The 21951-nt window shown below is 38.4% G+C and overlaps 2 protein-coding genes across 2 annotated transcripts in view; both read left to right on the top strand.

The window, feature by feature from the left end:
* Window positions 1–1634, top strand: part of itga8 (integrin, alpha 8) — a 55511-nt gene extending 53877 nt beyond the window's left edge. Inside the window, exon 30 of the mRNA XM_079468751.1 lies at window positions 74–1634. Coding sequence (XP_079324877.1) covers window positions 74–163 — 90 coding nt within the window. The 3' untranslated portion in view covers window positions 164–1634. The remainder of the gene's footprint in view (window positions 1–73) is intronic.
* Window positions 1635–2179: 545 nt separating this feature from the next.
* Window positions 2180–21913, top strand: fam171a1 (family with sequence similarity 171 member A1). Its single transcript, XM_079469078.1, has 8 exons — window positions 2180–2561; window positions 9873–10100; window positions 10542–10634; window positions 12308–12454; window positions 12927–13103; window positions 18311–18427; window positions 18740–18854; window positions 18959–21913. The coding sequence occupies exons 1-8, from the start codon at window positions 2450–2452 to the stop codon at window positions 20637–20639; spliced, it is 2670 nt and encodes an 889-aa protein (XP_079325204.1). The 5' UTR covers window positions 2180–2449; the 3' UTR covers window positions 20640–21913.
* The last annotated feature ends 38 nt before the right edge of the window (window positions 21914–21951 follow it).

Below are 21951 nucleotides of genomic sequence, written 5' to 3'. Positions count from 1 at the left end.
TGACTGTTTTCACAGGGATCATATTCTCATTCTCTTCTGTTCTTTGTTTTTCCTTTTTTCTTTACTCCTTCAGTGCGGGTTCTTTGACCGGGCGCGGCCGCCCAAAAATGATGACATCTCAGACCAGGAACAGCTGACTGCTGAGAAATCTACAGAGGCATGACAGAAGACCTGACAAATGAAGTTAAACAAACCATGGGGTGAATTACCATGAAGATGATGGAGTTGTGTTATGGCTGTGAGCATTTTTTGGCATCTTTGTAGAAGACTACGGATCCAAGCCTCTGAATGAACTACAGCTCCCACACTGGACTGCAATCTGTGAGCTGGGCCACAGTACCACTCGAAAACAATCCTAAAGCTTTATTTAAATGGAGAAAGAGCTAGAACTCTGAACTTTTAACTCCGATAGAGTTGCAAAATCCCAGGAACTAAAGAGCTACATGTCAGCAGTACAAGACAAGAGGCTGATTTATGCAATCCCAATCTAAAGGTCATAAAAATTTAATGAATGCAATTTATGGTCTGCCAACCCCATTGATTTCCTAAGTGACAAGGAGGTGGCAAAACACAATGATGATTTCTGACAAAATAACATGTAATATCATCAATAGAACTCAAGATCACATGATCTCAGACAATTATCAGCTCGCAATATCTGAATTGTTTTAGACTTCACATTGACCACGTACACACTTTTATTCTGTAATCACAAAGTTTGGTTATTTATGGGAACGACAACCACATTCTACATTCAATTTGTGTAGTACGTACAGAACTGATCGACTAGTTGGTAATGCCAGACACGTGAATTTTAAAGATACGATATGACCCTTAAAAAGACTTCTTTGGTCTATGGCTGTGACTTAAATTATTATAGGTCTCACCAAATCTTTTAACCTTTGCCATGCTTGTGTAAGATTATCGGCCCCTAATATAGTTTCACTCCATTTTGTCACATTTCTACACGCTTTTAGCCAATGACTGTACTGATGACATATTGAAGCTTGTACAGAATTGCTTGATTAAATACAAAGATACAGGGGGAAGGGGAGGGGTGAGTATAAATGATATGTGCAATATTGGGACTTTTTTTTTCTTTGTGTGTACACTGGCTCCAAAATGTTTAAACCTGAGGTTCAGGTTGTTTTGTATATAATGTTAAAATACTTATTTGTCGGACTGACATAATTGTTAATAAATAGGGGAACGGCTATATTTAGTCATTTTTTGCTCTTAATGCATAACTTGATATGTTGGATGCAGAAGGACTGTTTATTTCATCTGATGGAAATTCATGTCTTTTGAGGCTGCTGCTTTAAATATAGTAAATTCTGAACATGGAAATGACAAAACAAACATATTTTTTCTGGTTTAATTTGGAAGTTTACCTCAACAGGGCAAACAAGATGCCTATATGTGGACTCATAGTATAACAACTGCTTTAAAATCCCTAAGACATTACTAAACTAAACATATGGCAGCCGATCTTGCCATTTTTTTGTGCTCTGGGTGGAAATCATCAGTGTTTTAGTCTATGAATGATGTAGCCTATTGTGATGTCTACTACCCCGTCTTCTTTGTCTACACAGATCTAAAAATAAAATGGAATTAAAAAACTTTATTGAGTTGTTTTGAAGAGTAACATATTCTTAATTGTTCTTCGAGCTCAGCTGGCAACATAAGTCACATATTTTATATAGGAAACACATATACTGATAAATAAAAATGTATAGATTATATAACAATGTGATGCTTTGGATTAACGTGTTTGCTTTTATCAAATGTATTCTTTACTATACCCATTGTATTTAGTTTTAACTTGAGGGATGTTTATTTGATTGGAGTCAAAATGGCTTTAAAGGAACTAAAGGGTAAGCTCAAGTTATTAATTTAATTCAATACAATAACATAAAATTAATATTAATTTGAAATGAAATATAAAAATAAATTGTTATATTATAACCAAACATGGACCGGAAGTTAACTTCGGGCAGGTTGCGTGCGTCCAATTAAACCTAAAATTAAGTTTTTATCAAAAGACATAGTTTTAAAAGACATTTGCACAGATGTAGTACAAATATATGTACAATCCAACGAATTTAAGCCAATTAACACTATTGGACAGTAGATGGCGCACCAATGCCTCCTTTTTGGGAAGAGTGAGGCATCGTTTGGTCCTGGTATGGAAATGGTTAAACTGGCGGAGTTCACTCAGAGTCACTTGCTTGCTTTCTCTCGTTGTCTCGAGTTTGGGGGAAAAACAGCGGCAACATGGAGATGCTGACCGGAGGATGTTTCTAGTCGCCTGGCGGTGTCAGTGACATGAGCAGAATTGCTAAACCCTCAGATGATGGGAGGAAAGCTCCGCTACAATGCTGTAAACACTCCTGTCGCATAGACCATCCGCATTGTTGAGAAAATCGTTGTACGCGTATAAACAGCAGCAATGCGCGGCGGGGCGGACAGCAACGGCTCTGCCGTGATTGTGCTCTGCCTCCTGGGATGCGATATATGGACGACGAGCGCTAAAACACTGCAGGAGAACAGCGATGCCAAAGGTATGAGACACGCCGTGTATTACTCATATCTGTATGTGTTTACAAAGCGCTTGATGTATATTTTTATAAACTTTTCTTTGGTGGGTGGCATTGCCTGAGCTAACTGCTAGCAGTAACGTTAGCTTGTCTACACTAACGAACAGAGACCCACTTGCTGTCCATAAACGGTTATGGCCATAAAACGAAAGCAGTCATTAAAGATGCATTTAAACGTAAATGGGTTGTTTATTCGGTTTTTTTCTATTTTGATGACAAGGGTATTCGTATACGCAGTTAAATAGCTTTATCTCAAGTGTGTTTGGCAACAAGCATCAACTGAAGCATCCATAACAAATGTGTCCTACCGTTTCTCTTTATAATATTATAGGCTTCTGTATATAGTCCTTCTGTATATAGTTCTAATAAACAGCCCATTAATATTTAGGTTAACGTCAGGTTGTTTATGTTTACCAGCACTTCATTGGTCTATATAAATGAAATGTTATAAAGCTTGTTATTGTGCTATATTTGCTTTCCAAATGTGAGCACAATAGCCACGAAACCCATCTGAAATCAGATTGATTCAACAGCTCATGGACAGCCAGCTTGGTCTGTATCTGCCATGTACTTTATTAATGTAAAGAATAACCCCTCCTCGTTTTTGATAGACCCTCCCCCATCTCTTTCTCTCCTGCTGATGAACACATGTAGGGTGTACAGATGGGTCTGTTTGCTCTCGTTTCTCTTCGGACAGTAGACTGGCACACTGTGTTTTGAGTATGCAAAACAGGGCTTTCCTGCCTTTTGTCCATGCTGTGCCACTTCCTTATTACTGGCGCCTGAAAAGAGAAAGCTGTGTGTGAGGCACAGACATAATCGTTTAAAGTGGTCTGGATCTCGGAATATATTGCGTTCAGTTTTTTACATCTGTCATAAATGGGAATGTTGTTTTGGGATCAGTTGCTGTGTCTGATGTTGTATTTTAGGCTGTGTTTCATTGTGTTCAGTGGTTTTCATATTTTAAATGGGTGGTTAAACTGACGTACACCTGGATCTTCACTGGTCTTAAATACATTTATGACTATATATTAGCAGTAAAGTTTACGTTTCATTGACATGCAGGGCAATATGTCAGTAGTTTGCAAGGTTGTTGTAGTCTACTAAAACTGTTAAAACATTCCTTAGGAATAAACTGAAAATAGCTAAAAAGTCTGAGGCACTAAAATGAATAATTTGCAAACAAATGAAACTAGGCTAAAATCTGAATAAATGTATCTTATACCAACAGAAAGCAACAAATAAATGATACAAATTAACCACATAGACTAATATAGCTAAAGTTAACATAAAAACTTAAAAACACATGCTAATGCAAATATTAATGAAACTGAAAACAAAACTATAACAACTCTGGTACTTTGCCCAGCAGAATCATACTTAGATTTTTGTTGAATCAACAAATTTAGTAGGTGTTGTAGATTTAGAAAAAGTTGTTTAAGTTTTTAAATGTCCTATTATTAATATTCAAACTTGTCTATCATTTATGTTCAATGAAAGGAAATAATCATATTTTATATTACTTATTTGTATATTTTATTGACCCACATATTTGCAGTTCTGTTCATGCAGACAGCCAGATATTTACTGTAAACAGTTGTATGTTGTCACACACCCAAATATGAAGAGTAACTGGGCTCTTTAATTGTTTCCTGCTTTAATGCGACGAGGCTTAGAACAATAGATCATAGAAAACCAGCCATGTTTTAGGTGAGACTTATAAAACAAATAAGAGTAGCATTCTCATTAATAATATCTTATTGGGTTATCTGTGTGGATTTTTGATGTTGCTGTTTGTCTGACCCTGACATTTCAAAGCACTATGAGCACACAGGAGACCCCTGTTGTGCTTAATTTTTCATGGGGTCATGTTTTCAGCGGAAACCGAGACATTTTCTCATCTCTGATTACCTAAACCAGACCATCTCCCATGGGCAAGCTGGTCGGACAACTCTTTCTATCTTGCAAATACACGTGGAGGACTATTAGACTATTAGCAGTCTAAAAGTGATCTTTATCTTAAAGAGGCTTGGAGAGTCTTAAATCGTAAACCAGCCATAAATACAGTGATAAACAGTACTGAATGAGGCTTGATGTAGGTATGTTCCTTGCTCTTACTACAGTATTTCAGTTTCTTGGCGTGTTTATTTTAGAGCGCGTCCGTCATCTGTCATTATTAAAGACAGTGAGTTTTAAAAGTAGAAGAACAGAAATGAACGAAATACTTGTAGATCTGATTTTAGACGTTTTCATGCTTGTGAAACATGATATGTGTCTTCACAAAAGCGGTCTCAACTTTAGGTACAGCTAGATGGACTGAATAAGTCTGGAGTTCTCTCATTCACACACACAGGCTGTGTGTATCCTTTAATAGAGAGAGAGCGAGCCAGTCAGTCTACTTCACATCTGGAGAAGTCATTTGTCTGCAAAACGGAAAGACAAGCTTGTTGTACGTTTTATAATATACCAAACTTTTGTAAAAAAAATGTTTACATCTAAAACAATCAATGATTAACTTCTGAAAGTTAAATTAAATTAACATTATATTCAAAGTTTTTGATAGCCATCGGCGTTAGTCCTTGCCTCTTTTAAATCACTGCCAAAAAGTCCTTTCTGTAAAACGTGTTTTCTTCTGTAGCTGAAACAGAATTTGTACGAAACATGGAAATGAAAATTATAATATGTTTTTGCAGTGAAATTGAAATTTATGCTATAAAAATGCTTTCTTGAAGTCCCAAAGAAGTCACTTTGTAACCTTGTATAACCTTGACAGATAATACAGTTTTTTTTAGATGATCAATAATATGGTTTCATGCAGCTATTGACTGATTACTCTCTTCATTACAGCAAACAAGGTTCTGCTCTAGGGGTTTATGACGCCTACTGTCTAGGGCAGATGTAAGTGCTTTGTATGGGTTGGGAATTAAATGTCTTTGTGTTGTTATTCTACCATCTTACTCTAGCGTCAGGATTTGAGGTGATCTTAGTTTGTTTGACCTGATGATGACTTGAAAAATATTTAATGGAATGGAATAGTTCTGTCAATGATTACATAGCCTTGTTCATATAAACAAGTATTATTATGTAACAACTGGCTTCGTAACTCTGTCTACTCTCCCCGAAAAAGCTAGTGTGTGGTGGGCGTTCTGGCACAATATGGCTGCCGTCACATCATCAAGGTGGATGCTGCACATTGGTGGTGGTTGAGAAGATTCCCCCCTTCAATGCAAAGCGCTTTGAGTGCCCAGATATAAGTTATATAAATGAATATATTAATATTGTGTGATTAAATGGGTGAATTTAAATTTTGGTGTAAACTGTTCCCTTAAATACCTTTCTGGCACATGCCGTTAGATTAGGTTGGATGTTTTTGTGAAAGTGCACAGCTGCGAGGTGCTGTGAACGTCATTGGAATGATGAAGTGTAATGTTGTGCTCTGCTTACACTGATATAATATGTTTTAATGAAGCCGTTACAATAGCAGGTGCTCTCGTTAGATAGACAACACAGCATATTGAACATACAAGTTGGAAAAACATAAATGTGACCTATACGACGGATGATCCAACCATTTCTCATTTAATCTGTGTGCCCTCCCTTTCCTTCTGCCTCCTGTCCTCCCCTGCAATGCAGCACCCTGAATTGTGTCTGTGTGTGCACACTCTTACATAAAGACATCAATTTTTATTATAGCTGGAAAACAAGATGCTATAGGCAGCATATCATCTCATATTCTTATGGAGATGTGATTCTCCTCTTTGGTATAGCGAAGTCATTTATTTGTATGGGGCTCTGTGGCACAGAGCAAATGAAACCATAATAAAGGGTTTCCTTAGAAAACTTCGTGTCTAGCACTTCAGCTTTGTGGACAATAGAGAATTGCTTATATCTTATATTATCTCAACCAGTGAGGCTTTTTATGGGAGATGAAACCCAGAAAGGAAATTCAGCTTAGTTTTGTTATTATACTTTTTCATGTCATCTTGGGTGATATGACTTTGATTTTGGGTGATATTTCCTCAGACAAACACAATCTGAGTTATTTGTACAGTAATAATATACTGGCTCTCCAGCTTTTTAAAGCCATTCAATGGGGTTCCATTGTGGGGTGAACAATTTCTTAAGCCACAGCAGCACCTCCACTACAGGGTCCACAATCGCGATTAGTGGCACCCTGTTCTACTAAAAATGTAAGATTCAGGTAAAATTGCCACGTAGTCTATCCTTATCAAGTCAAGTGCTTTTCTCTTAAATTACGCATTATAGATGATAAATCCTGCCGTCTAAAGGTATAATGTCATAAGTCGTGGCGTTTGTTTGATTGGTCCATGCGTTCCAGGAATTAACCGTCTGAGACTCGCTGGGAAAATTTCTATTTGTCTCCCTAAATCAAGTGTTAAGCCAAATCAATAAGAGACTGGTACAGTAATATGTTTTTGAGGGAGGCCTCCAGGAGTTCACAGCATGTGTGTATTTTTCGGAAAGGGGGAGGGGGAATTCCTAGAGAGAGCAGCAAGGAGAGAGTCATACTCCATACTGCACTGAACAAGGCTTTGGAAAATACAGACATGAGATTGATCTTTCTAGGTTAAATGTTAACTATTGGATTCCTGGAACTAAAAACCCTTTGCATGTGCACAGACGTTCTTGTTTTGTTTCATTTGTTATTATAACTAAATCGCAGGATCCTCAAAAGACCAGACAGCTCTTGAATCACGTTCTTTGTATCAATCTGTCATGACAATGGGGCTGTTTTTATAGTGCGAGTCATTTATTCATGTCATTGTACCTCGGTTTGCTTGTTTAAGTTAAGACAGCTGCCAGTTGAATTGGACATTGATCCGATCCTTCAGGCAAAGACGGTTTATTGTTTGTTTCCCCAGAATGTACTGCCTTAAGGAAACCCCCAATTTAAACTGTATCTGTATGCTTTTTTTATTATTTTTTAATCAGAAATGTGTGATAATACATTATATTGAATTCTTTGTTTTCTTTAAAGGACAAGTTCACCTGAAAATCTAAATTACATTTTTTACTCACCCACAAAGGCCGTCCTAAAATATCTTTATTTGTGGTCCGAAAATGCCGGGTGGTCTTAAAACATGCGGGTGAGTAAAAAATAACTTGATTTTGAGGTGCACTTTTCCTTATAACTCTAAAACAGCAATGTTTTTGATTTAGTTTATCTGTATATTATGAAACCATTACGTCTATTGTGGACCTTCATTTAGGGTGCGTTTCAGTGAAGGGTTTTTATTTAATAAGAGCACCAGAGGTGAAAGGAACAGAAGATGATCTGGGCATTAGTGAGTCTGTTATGGAGATTACTGTGGATGAAGAGATTGAGCGGGCAGAATGACTGAAGACCGACATCTTTATTGTCTCAGTGAAGGAAAATTCTTAGTCGTTCATCACGGTGCCAAAAGTCAAATATTTACCTAGTGTAGGGTGACTATGTTCCCTTCAGAGTGCAGGTTAACGTCTCAAAAACCTGCTTACAGTAAACACACTCTCTGCACCAGTGTTCTGAGAACAAGGAACAGGTGTTGTGGTTTATCAATTTAAATTCATGCATAACTTTGTATTGGCCTCAAATGTGTTTTTTCTCTGTGGGATACAGAAGAAAATATGAAGAATACTGTTGCAAAAGTACAATTATGCACCGAATGTTCGGCAACCGTAAATAAATAGAAGAAATACAAAAAGCCATGTTCGCACTTCGGCCAGGTTTTTCATTTTTATTCATCTTCGGCCAAGAATTTTCACTTCGGAGCATCCCTACATTAAAGTGCTCTGTATGATTTGTACATTATATTTAAAAAGTTTTTATATGCACGCGCAGATCCCTGCACGAGTACTGCGGGTGAAAGAGAAATGTCGGACTGGAGCGGATCACAAAACTACAGACTGAAAGAAGGCCACAAGAATATTTCATACATTAATTTGTTATTGGTGGATTAATTCACGTTTTTACATAATAACTTGCAGAGTGCTGAGCTAACCACGCCCACTTATTTACATTCTGTGGAATGCAGTAGAAAAATATCTTACGGTTGACATTTTAATTCCACGACATTTTCTGTTCATCAGTCTGAATGGACTCAACACATTTTGGTGTTCGTCTTAATTCATTTCTGCCTCATGTTTAGTTCTCAGGGTTGAATGCGCTGTTGAAGTTTATAGGTTGAGTCCCTCTACACACAGCTGTCAGCCTTTCATTGATAAATCACTGGTGAAGGAAGTGACATCATGTGAACAGCATTTTAACTTTTCCTGTAGGTTTCTATTGGATTGCACATTGCTTTTTGCTATCATATAGGGTTGTGTGAAAGTATATGAATACAGTAATATACAGGTTTTTACAAATATCTTTGCACACAGAATTAAATGCAGGATTATTATGTATAGACGGTTTAATCTTAACACCTTAAAAATGAATTCAAGCCTCTATGTGCAATTAGAATGTGGTTGCAATGTGTTTATTTTTGATGTTATACTCCATTTCGCTTGTTCAGATCTTACTCTCTGCTTGAGTGTTAACATATATTTCAGTTTTTTAGCTGGAACTGTCATTGTTAAACTGAACAAATGTTGTTGTTGTTATTTTCATTTTATAGCTGTCAGAATACCAATTGAACGGCAGACAAATAATCGGCAGACGGAGTTATCAATCAGACTTGATGTTGAATCTATTTAGTATTCTGTCAAACGTATTTTCTTCTCTGAATTGTTTACATGAGCCGCACGAGTAAGAGCTGCATGAAAAGTTTTCCAAAGGAAGTTTGTTTCTGCAGTGGCTTCCTAAAGGAGCCAAAGATTCCTAGAGGAAGGAAAACCAGTCCATTGTTTTCATTGGCTGAAAAACATTCAGAGGGGGTTATTTGTGATCATTGGTAATTTTCCCTTTAAACATATCTTTAGAAATGAGGAGGGCGTAAAAAAAGTTTTTTACTTTATGTAATAAAAGGGTCATGCTTTATGCAATGAATCACTTTCTTGGCTGTTAGTAATGGTCTGCCTCGCTGTTATGTGCGCTTATTGTTTTTGTCTTACATGAAGCTTAACCTCAAAGCCATCTAATTACAGTATATTATAGTGAGCTTTCACAAATCCCCCTCTTTGTAGTTGATCATTATTGTGCAAAGTGCTTTTGTGCAATTCATCATATTATAGATTTTTGCTAAATAATTATAAAAACCTCACACAAATTACTCCAGTAGTGACATAGAAAATTTGACCCTATGACTCTAACTTTATGTTCTGTTTCTTGTACAGAGGTGGCGCTGAAGGTTCATCTAAGTGACGCCAGCACTCATCAGCCACTCTCTGGTGTCACTGTAGAGATCTTCACCAACCACACCCCTGTTGCCTCAGATAGCTCCAGTGCCGATGGCAACGCCTTCATCAGGTTTCCCTATCGTCTTGGCGATCTTTTTGTAGTCACAGCAACCAAGCGTGGCTACGTACCCAACTCCATCCCATGGCAACCAGACAGGCTACCTGGTAATTTCAAATGTAATTTATTCTCAGTACCGGCCCCAATGTAGTTTCGTTGACACTATTATATTTACAGTAGTTATTTTTGCCACCCTAATGCATGCAAATATTCTTTGCTGTTGATTGCTCTACAAACAACTGAACAGATTAGAGTCGGATCAGATTTTTGCTGCCTGTTTGAACAAAGCCAGATTTTTGTCTTTGAAGATTGTGTTAGTAGGATTGGTTAATCTTCCTGTAACATCAGGTGACTGTCACACTGTGGGTCAGATGGCACAGGGTTTACCTGGGCTGCAGAGCGCTATCAGAAATAAATCAAATGTTCCATTACAGCTAATGAGATGAACCTACTTATAGTAGTAGGCTGGTGTAAATACGCCTGTACACACCCCTAACCCAGCAGCCCTGATCCATATGACTTTAAACACTTGTATCTCTGTTTACAAGTCTTCTCATCTCTGAGTCTGGATCTGCTACCTGAAAGAGCTGCAACTCTGATGGTGTATGATGACTTGGTGGAGATCGTCTCTGGATATCAAGGTAAACAGTCGACTTATGTTTTATGTTTTAATTATGTCAAGTTATCAATCAATTACAGTTGTTCTTATGATTATGACATGCTTAACATGTTGTATGTTATGAGTCAGTCATTAAGATTGATATCTAACATTATGATACCAATATGTACAAATAATATGCATTCATTATAAAATATACACATTATTTACATTTATAGAGACATACACCAAAGGAGGAGAACTACTAGTGAAAAAAATGTTGGAAGCTTTTTCATAGTCATACAAAACACTAGAAACTATTATAATTATATAAACGGTGTACTAAATTCAGTTCTGTCTATAGTTTTCTACAAACCAATTGCTTGGTCAGCTCAGCTTTTTTTGCATATACAATCATGCATTTCTTTTGTAAACCAGGGACTGAGTGTGTGTCTCGGCATGTTTGCAATTACTACATTTTAGACATTCCATTGAAATTACATGTGTTTATAAATGTATTAATCTAATTTGTCTGAATAATCTCATTTGGTATCTGTAACGAGACTCTTTCTTTACTGTAGTCGACATGATCTTTAGATTTCATAGTAATGAAAAGTTTCCAAGTGAGCTTTTAAAATCAATCCTTCCCATTTTCATTTTTCCTCTTTCTTTTTTGTTCTACCCACATGCGCTTCTCTTTAACCAATCTGCTTCACGCTATTTTGCTTTTCTGTCTCACCTAAGACCCATGTATACTGCTATGGTTGTCTACTATCTCTTTTGATAACCCGTCCATCAGACAGACATGTTTATTGCTCTCGGTAGACCGCTAATGCTGCACTTTCATTAAGAGCCATTCCCCAATTCTGCCCCTTGAAAACATTCATCACACACACATACCTATTACTCAGAGAGCTCCCATCTCCTGTGGCATTTTGATACAACACCGGACCATTCTCACATGTGGACATTACATTTCCAATCTTATTTTAACCATTCGAGGAACCTGGGTAATGAAGTGAACAAATAAAGAGAGTGAGAATTTTGCGGCAAAGGAATAAGATTACACTTCTCTTGGGAATTAAAAGGCCTTTGGACAAGACAGTGGAACCATTAAGGGGATTGCATTGTGTCCATTCTGTCTAATGTTGTATTGGTTGTGTGGATGTCATTAACATAATTTGACTATTCATTATGTCATTTTATATATAATTCTACAGAGATGAGCTGAAATCACTTACATTGTGGGCATCAGCCAGCAGTGTTTAGTAAACATTATTAAAATAATGAAAACCTAAAAATAGGTTTATGTAAAGTTAAAGCTAAGTGGAGAGAAATCATCACACTCTTAGTGGACTTATAATAGCAGTCAATGAAAAGCTCCCAGCATGAAGAACATATGAGTGTGTGTGACACATGTATCAGAATCAGCTGCTTTCCATTATAATAAATGATGTATGTTTAACACTGTAATAACACTTGTGTTTGTGGAGATTTGGCATGAATGTGTGCACTATAGCTTAGTGTCATGTCTATGGTATGTACAGTTAGCCACAATGGAAACATGATGACCTCACTCTCAAAAGACCCACACTGTACTGCCTAGACTCCATCATCTGCTGATCAACTCTAAGGAGAGAAAGAGCATGTGATGAATGCTGTGGTTGGGATCACTGACCTACTGTAACGTGGTTGTTTCTTTCCTTTTATTTTTAGGTTCAATGCTTCAGTTCCCGAGAAGAGCATTGAGTCTTCCTTCTAATGTGAGCTACACCAACCTGACTGCTTTTCTCACCGTGAGCAGCACGTCCCGAGACACACAGTACTTTCCTTACCTGCAGGGTCTTCATTCCAACTACACAGGTAACACGGGAACGGATGTCAAGATCAAAGTAATTGAATTTACATTATGTACTTTTATCTAATGTGAATTCAAAGTATACATTGTGTGTCTGTGTGGTCCCTAATCCTAATCCTGTGTGGCCAAATCATGGTCTGTGAAAAATAGTGCGTTTGTGTGTATTTAAAGGTGTAGTTCACTTCAAAATTTCAATATTGAACTGAACTACTCCTTTATAGACTGTGTGGTTATTAATGGGGTAGTTAACCCAAATTAAAGATTATCACATGTATTTCTCAAGATATTATGAGAAATGTTTTGTGTCCATACTATGGATATTAACACCAGTTTAGAACAACTAATGTAGTTATTAATATCTGTCAGCAGATTTCGAGTGTTTCAAGTCTTTTAAATTGTTTTCAATTGTATATTCTTATCTGTTAGCTCTTATCCATCATCTCTGTTTCCCTTACATCCTCTGTCTTTCTCTCGTAGGCAGCGATCGAAAGTTTGAGTTGACTCCTATAGCTGCTATCAGTGTCCATCTTTTGGGCAGTGATGGGGCGGAGCTTCACATCAGTGAGCCAATCACTGTGAACGTGCCTCTTCCTGCAGACAGTGATCTGAAAGAGAATGATCACATCCCAGCCTGGAGGTTTGACCCTAAACTGGGTGAGTCTATATCATGCATTTTTATGTTTATAGCTGATATTAACATAAATCACATGATCACATAAACATAATAAAATCTTTATGTAATGATTTGTGACACCAGAGAAGGCTTGTATGCAAGAAAAGTCTTCTTTTCTCGCCAGATTTCCTGTCTTCCTGATCTTTAGGATGACTCAAAAGGAAGTGTTAAAATGTGTGAAATGTGTTTGGGTTTAAACTGCAAGGATGTTAATGGTTACTAAAGTCATGGTTTGCAGGCAGAGGAAGAGGTCTTAAAAACGGACTCAATTGAGTTTTGACAGAGTACAGAGAAAAACATTCTATAACCCTAAAATTATTACTTATTTAGAAATAAATAGCTAACCTTAACAAGCGCAAAGCCTGCAAATTTTTTTTATTTAAACTAAACTATTTTCTAAGATTATGCAGATTTCCGCCAACAGTTGTCTGGAAAGGGAAAATACTCATAATACACAGAGAGAATAATACAAATCCTTGTCACACAATGGATTTTATTCCTAATTCAAGACTGCGTTTTCATTGTTACCTTTGTGTCAAATAGGGCTGTGTATTGGCAAGTGCCTTCCAATACGATACATATCACAATAGATGGGTCACGATAAAATATACTGCTGTGTATTTCGATATTATACACATAATACTTCAATAGAATATGTTAAAAGTACAGATAGAAATACAACATGCTGTGCACCACCTGGGGTTGTATAAAACACTGGGTTATGCGTTTTACACGAGGAAGTGTTAAATCATCCCTTACGTCTGCAGAGTGGCCATGATGTGCGATGCATGGACATTTAGATGAGAGCTTTGGGTTCCCAAACTGTGGATTGCGCCCCTCAAGTGGATAGCACAGGGGAATAAGGTGGTTCACGCAAGTCACTTGGCTGTTGTGGTGCATTACAGTTAAAACAATGAACATGTGCAGTATAAAATCCCTGGTTCATTCATCCTGTAAAAGCACAATAAATGTCATTGTTACTTTTTGGAATAAACTTTTTGTCTAATGCACTGCATTAGCCAAGTGACTTGGTTGGTCATGAGTGACTTGCGAATATTACAAAAAGGATGTATTTTATATAACTCATTACTCCTTATTTTTAATACTTATTTTTAAAACCAAAAAACACCCACACATCAGCTCTGAAACTCGAAGCGTTCTTTTATTTTTCGCCATGCTCGCTTCCACTTAATTTTGGCCGTATGTATATGATCGATAGTAGAGGTATCACTATCAATACACTATCAAAAAGAAATTGCGATAGTTACATGTATCTATATTTTTGCACAGCCCTAGTGTCAAAGTACTTTTAATTTTTACCCGACATATTTTAATGTTTTCACATCATACGTGCAGCTTCTAAATGTATTGATAAGCATTTGGAAATATGTATGGTGAACAGTCATTATCCAAGTTGTTTTTGTGAAGGTCTTTGTTCATATGTTTTTTATTATTGAAATGTTTCATTGCTGCATTTAACTAAATCATATACCACAACCTCATTAGTATGGAACATGGCTCAGAACGTGTGTGAGAGATGAGCAGCATCACAACAACCAGTTTATTATCAAACTGTACAAATCTGGCATTCCTCTTATTGCAATAAGCATTGCTGTTCTCCACTCCTCTGTATTTAACACAAAAAAACCTCTTTTCTGCTTCTCTCTTTCTTCTGTAACAATTGTTGAAATGTTCATAGCACTACTTGTATCGTAGCATGAAAGCACTGTGTTGCTTTGTTGTTTTCCTCACATTTGTAAGTCGCTTGAAAGCGGGTCTTTTAAATGTAAATGTGTATCCACCCAGTCTCAGACGATCCGTGGGCTGAATGTCTGATGCATGGCACACTTTTTTGGAAACACTTTAGCACGTTCGAAGTCGTCATCTGATTGGTTAAATTTCACAGGATTTCCGGTAGACGTGCGTGTCAGGTTCTTTAACGGACCGCCTGGAAACAACACGAAGCCGTCTGATCTAAAAAGTAACATGTTGTGTTTACAACGGTTGCAATAAGAATTCATCACGATCGAATAACGCTTAATTTTTGAAGGAATGGGAGGTTCACGGCATAAACTTATAATCATTTTATTTGCTGTTTAACTTTTGACACCTTCGTCAATTTACACCGGTCTGTTACTGCAGGGACATTTCCAAGTCTCTAAACATTAACGTGGCTCAAGACAAAAAGGGATTGGTTGCTTTACCTGTCAGTCATATGGTCTATTGGGCGGGCCTTAGCCAAAGAAAGCGGTGATAAGTTCCAAGCCTTCAGTATGACGGCTGCAGCATTTGGCATGGCTGGTCTGAAAATGCTGTCAGAATGCAAGTCCTAATTTTTCCCCTCAAATTTCCCACATTCAGACATTCTTCCTCTCTGATATAAAGCAGGTAAAACAATTAAAACATTTGTTGTTTGCCTTTTTTTGCAAAAGCTCTCAAAGAAAATGCACCATAACGTTGGTTGGAATAGGCATTGTGATAGTGGGTTTTTTAGATTGACTAGATTTGCATTTAACTTTTTAACATTTATAAATTTTAGAACTATTTTTGGATTCATCCTCTACTCTTCAATATTTTATTGGCTTGAAGTTCCAAGCTATAAGAAGCATGCACAGCCATGGAAAAAATTAGAGACCATTTCATATTTGCATTTAAACAGCATTTGTATTTAGGAAACACAATACATGTTCAAATATTACTGTTGTATGGCTTAAAATTTAATATAAACTTGTTTTCTTTACAGTATTTTCGGCAGTGATTTCATTTTCTGCAAATAAATGCAAATAGAAATATTTCCATTTGGGAGAAATGTTGTTAGTAGTTCACAAAAGGAACCAAAAATAAAATAATATTACCTTAACAGATACCCATATAAAAATACTTTTGAAATGGTTTTTCTATGGCTGTAATAGAGTACAGCGTGTTTCAGCTATTTATAGCTCCAATACTTGTATTCACAATTGCACTAATACAGTTTTTTAACAAATCTTGATTGTTTCTCAGAGTTCATTTTAACGTCTCAAAAAGCTCTTTAGAGGTATTGACAGTCCCTGTCTGTGGACTGCTTTGTTATCAAAGTTGTTTCCTAGCAGCCGGTTATAAACAGAGCAGAGAACAAGGTGGAAAACAGTGGCTGGCGCTAACTCGATTTCCTCTTTCAGACAAAGAGATGTGAGCTGCTTTGTTGTGTGCAGTGTGCTGCGAGTTAGGGACATAAGTGAGTATAAAGACTAGATTGAAAAGCCCCTGGCATCCCACAGCACATAAATATATACTTTGTCCTTTAATGTTCTCATTGTCTTGTTTTATGTAATAGTGTCTTTTCAAACTGTTGACTGTTTGGTGTTCAATACAAGTTAAACACTGTTGATTTACCACATAGAGTCATTTGGACTTGTCATTCGTGCACTCGTAGTGGAAGTCTGTGGGACAAGGCATGCTTGACCTTTACATCACCTGGAACATTGCTTTCATATCTTTAATGTAATTTTTTCCCAGGTTGGTAAACAATTTGTCATTATTACTGCTTTGACGCATAGTGTATACCTATGGTCTTCTCATCTGGACTAAATGTGTTTTGTGGTTACCTCAAAGCAATATGAATTGAATCAAAGGCCATGCGTTAAAACCTTCTGTCAATATATTTTGAAATGCCAGCTTGCATAGACACCTTACGTAAGAGCACAGAGCACAAAGTGGTTTAAACAAAGAGGTTTTTAGCTGACAGATTGATAGATTCCTCGGTTTTGCATGAGATTTCATTGTGAGCCGTGTGGGAAAATGTTGCTTTGATATTTGTGTGCATACAGCCGCGTGTAAATAGAGGTTAAGTGATCATGTGTCAGCGGGCTGTGTTTGTGTGACGTGTAGTCATCAGTTTTGTGTATTTTGTTCCTTTAATTATGTTGTCTGACTCTGCACCATTCAAACATGCCTTTCTTTCATGCCTACTGTAGATTTGTTGCACTTTTTATATATTATTAAAGACAGGCGTCCACTGACATCAGGTGGCCAAGGAGAACATTGCCGTCACCTGATGTAACAATTTATTTTGGTATAGTCAGCATTTTTGAATAAGATTTTAAATCTTAATATGAGCCTTGTAATGGGGAAGTGGATAACCGCCCATATTCAAATCCAGACAGAGGCTCTTTCAATTCGGTTTGATTTATATAGCGCTTTTTACAATGGGAATAGCAGCTTTACAGAAGAATATAAGTAAAACACAGAAAAGGTTTAAACACAGCGCATTGGTGTTTATAGAGCAAGCAAGATCCTTCTAATAAATAAAATATATCTCCCGGTGAGCAAGCCAACCCAGCCCTGTGGCGAGGAACTCAAACTCCAATGATAAATAAATGGAGAAAAAAAAACGTTGGGAGAAACCAGTTTCAGTCCTATGTGACCTTGCAAGCAGCTGGAAGAATACAGACAGACAGGCATACAACCCTAATGCTGTGGAAATTATAATGAGTGCACTGTAAATATTAATAACCAGAAATGTGATGGATTGAGTGTTGAGGTGAAGATAGTGTGAGTTGTTCTCACTGTTAATATCTAATATTTATTGATTTGGACACATTTATTTAAAAGGCTAAATCCACTTGCATATTCGTGAATTTTGCATCGTCTGCATTTATGTTTTGTTTTAACAACAGATAAAGTATAACAATTAGTACGAGTTGTTCGCTTTAATGGAAGCAAGGAAATCTGACCTTTTGTGCAAAGGAGTTTCAATAATCTATTTGATTACCTGAAACTGTGGAAAATCGCAACCAACGGATCATCCATCCCCTTTAAAGCACTACGGTGGCTGACACAGGACTAAGAAATCGTCAGTTCTATGTCGAAGTAGATAAAGTATTTACGAAACACTCTATGTAGAGTAGTTTCTCCGTTTAGGGCTACTATAGAAACAACATGGCGTGCAATAAGGGGACCCTCAGTGCATGTATATAGAAATAGCTCATTCTAAGGTCATAAAAGCATAACGCTTCATTATGTAAGGTCTTTATACACCTCTGAAGACATAGTTATGTATATTAAATTTCATTTTTGTCAATTTATCCTCCACAAAATTACACATTGGACCTTTAACATTTTTGAATCCTAAAACTACAAGTTTTAATATGATCTCAGACATTCAGACCTTTACATCTGCTGACTGTGTGTCTTTCTGTATCTGCAGGGGCTTGGCTGAAGAGCAATCTGGGACGTGTCCATTGGGAGGGGAACCAGTTAACTCTCACATTTACCGCCCCTCAGCTTGGCTACTGGGTGGCAGCCATGTCTCCTATAAATACAGGTAACACTCATTAATTTCAGTGCGTTTCAGTTCCCTAATTCTTTAATTGAAGATGACTGTGCAATATCTAAACTTTATAAGGCCTTAATGCCCAGAGAGGAGCCTCATGGGCGGACGTACAAGTACTGCACCAGACAGATTTATTGACCTGGGTATTGGTTGGCCTATTCACTGTGCTATTTATATCAGATGAGAAAATGTGGCGAATTTCAGCACAGAATGATGTCAGTTGTCATTAAAAAAATTGGAAATCTATGGTAGTAAATGGTTGAATTACCTTATGCTGAAGAATATGTTTGTGTTCTGTTGTAGGTCCTGTTGTGGCAAAGGACATCAGCACTTATCATACAGTCTTCCTGTTGGCCATATTAGGAGGCATGACTCTGATATTGCTCTTCCTGTTCTGTTTACTGCTCTATTATTGCAGGTGTGTCTTTGTTTAACAGAGGAAGCACAAACAAATATGCTAAGTATACGTTTTGTGATTTATTGCTTCCAAATGTACAGTTAAACATGTTTCTGTGCTTTCAGGAGGAAGTGTTCCCGCTCGCGGCCCACCCACAGGAAGTTCACTCTATCGTCTGGTCTAGATGCTTCCAAACGAGACCAGGCTACATCTATGTCCCACCTAAACCTCATCAATGAGACGCACCTCGACCACAATGGGGCGGAGCCAGACATGCACACACCTATGCTTAAACCCACCCCCTACGACTCCTCCACCAATAAGCTGGCAGCTTCACGGGATGAGCTCCATAGCCGAGGATCAAACCACTACAAGCGTTCGGTAGAAATATTTGCGCACAAATCAGCTTCTTCAAACAATCCTTCTGAAGGCTACGATTCCCCTGCAGCACGCAGGGAGTACCGGCGTAGCTACACCTCCATCACTACTTCATCCGTTCACCCCCTCCACATGTCTGTCTCGTCATCATCGCCCCACCCTTTACATTATACCGCCTCAGCAGGACGTCTGTCTTTGGAAAGTAAGTCGAGCCTGCGTGATCCCCGTCTCTCTCCCGTTTCAGCAACATCAATGTGTCCCACTGGGTCACCGGAAAGGGAGCTGGGAATTGAGCGGCGACAAGTCGATTATATGCTGTCTCGCTCCGTAGACCACCTGGAGCGTCCCGCCCCCCTTCCAAAACCTGGAGCTCTGCTCTGCTGTACCTCTGAACTACAAGTCAGCCAAGGGGAAGAAACCTACCGCAAGGCCCGTCCCACACTCGTAATCCCCGCCCACTATATGAGACTACCAGGGACGCTTTCAGGCCAGGCGCTTCTTTTGCAGTCAGACGAACAGAGCGAGTTAGAAAGCATTCAGGCGGAGCTCAGCGCGTGCCATCAGCCGCCGGGACAGATCCCACACCAATGGGTTAAAGCAGAGCAGGGGGGAGGAACGAAAGGAGCAGGGGACGAGCAAGGAGGCGGAGTGGAGGAGTGGACGTTGCAGACGGCAGCTCTTTCTGCAGATCTCTCCATTCCTAACTCTCTCAGTCAGGCGGGAATTGATGTTGTACAGATGAATGGAGAAGATCAACTCCTAGCTGAAAAGACTTTGATGGAACTTAGGGGAGGAAAGCCCCTCCCTCACCCAAGAGCTTGGTTCGTGTCATTGGACGGCCGGTCCAACGTTATCCGTCATTCGTACATCGACCTGCAGAGGGCAGGATGCAACAACAGTAGAGTGGGAAGCAACGATGCCAGTCTAGACTCTGGGGTGGACATGAGCGATCTAACTCCGGGACGGCGCCTTCGCGACCCTGGCAAACTTGTGGTCAAAGCTAAACATGCAGCTCAGCCTGTGGTCAGACATTCACCTTTGGTGGTTGTAGAAGGTTCATACGTTAATGGTACCAGTAGCTCACCTTCAGTTAGCAGTCCCGAAGGAAACCCTGTTGGGCCTTTGTTGCAGGAAGGAGAGAGAGAGAAGGATCGTGAGGAGACTCCATCGCCTCCATCTCTCCATCTTCCCCCAGAGCTTCCTTCACCACCTCCTCTTCCAGAGCCCGTAGATGAGACGGCAGACGAGACCCCAGAGGATACAGAGCCATTCAATGAAGTTTTTAGGACTGAAGAGACTCAAATGCACACAAGCAATAGTTGCCCAAACAACCTGGTCGTCCCTGATGACGGCGGTGAGGACGAGACCAAGAAGAGTCCTTGGCAAAAACGGGAGGAGAGACCCTTAATGGCCTTTAATCTGAAATGACAAGTTGCCTTATGAACGCAGGTCTGTGTGTGGATCTTTGCCGTGACAATGAATGCCATAGCACAACTTTTTCTTAGCAGCCTCACGTTTGGAAGTGAGAACTGAGTTGACAAATACAAAAACACAGTTACATGCCATTACAAGACTTCAACTGCTGTTACTTTTCTATACAAGGACTTTGAGCAAACATATTGCAGATCAATGCAAGCTATTGTATCGGTGGAATGGTGATTAAGCTTTATGAAATGCTGCTGTTTTTGAGCAATATGACATCTAGTGGTAACATGTGTCTACGCTTCAGAAAAGTGTACCCCAATAGTGTTTCCCAGCACTTATTATGGGATGACTGGTGGAATGTCTTCCACATCTGATTATGTTGTTTAACATATAAAACCTCTGGAATGGGATCATTTTGCCTCACAATCAACAATTTTTTTTGTTCTTTCATGGATTTACTAGTGACCGTAAAGCTTGCGAGACCAAATACGTTTGCATAATACAACATTATTTACTGTCAATCATTTATTATGGCTGTGTTGAGCACAGATTCGCAAACGTCCCTTTCCTTTAGTCATCGGATGCCATCACAGTAAGACTTTGCAATATGAAGCTGTGTTGGTGTCAGACATGCCTTGAAGAAAACAGCTATGCATTGCTTTAAAACTGAAGGATCATGTAGTCTTTATTTTAACCACTGTATTGTTATGTAATGTTCAGTTATTTTGGTAAATGTTCTATTCAGGTTTTTATTATTTTAATTTGGAACTTCCTTAAGTGTGTGAGTGAAGTTGACTGCACAGAGCTAGATACACACACATTTAAACACACGCTCACATGAAACCACCACCAGCTTCTCCTTCCCGATTTTCTGTCTTAAGTGCCTTTTTTAGCAATCATTTAAATCCAGTGTTGTTTCCTTACCTCTGTTTTAATCAGTTTGTGTCATATTAAGATTTATTTTACAATGTGTGACTCCATGTACGATTAGACTCCTCCTGCCATTGATGACATTGAGTGTTTGTGTGTGTTTTAATGTTAGACTTGGGTGTATGTTCAGTGCATCTGTGCGTCTTCTCAAGACATGCTATGTAGCGTATGTACTTGTGTAGGACTGAAAGCAATGTGTCATGTTTGAAAGCAGCTGGCTTGTTGCCAAGGTAACCACTATGTATGAATACTTATGTAATTTAGCTCTTCAACAATCTCTTCTGAATGTCTGGACTGGTTGCTTGTATTCAGGCCTATTATCCAAATAAAGCCAAAAATCTAAGCAACGTTATATGAACAATTTTTCAACCATCGATAGAATTTG

The sequence above is a fragment of the Barbatula barbatula genome (assembly GCF_947034865.1).
Source record: "Barbatula barbatula genome assembly, chromosome: 12".
Lineage (NCBI taxonomy): Eukaryota > Metazoa > Chordata > Actinopteri > Cypriniformes > Nemacheilidae > Barbatula > Barbatula barbatula.
The sequence above is the reverse complement of the archived record's forward strand: the minus strand, read 5'-3'. Positions and strand labels throughout refer to the sequence as shown.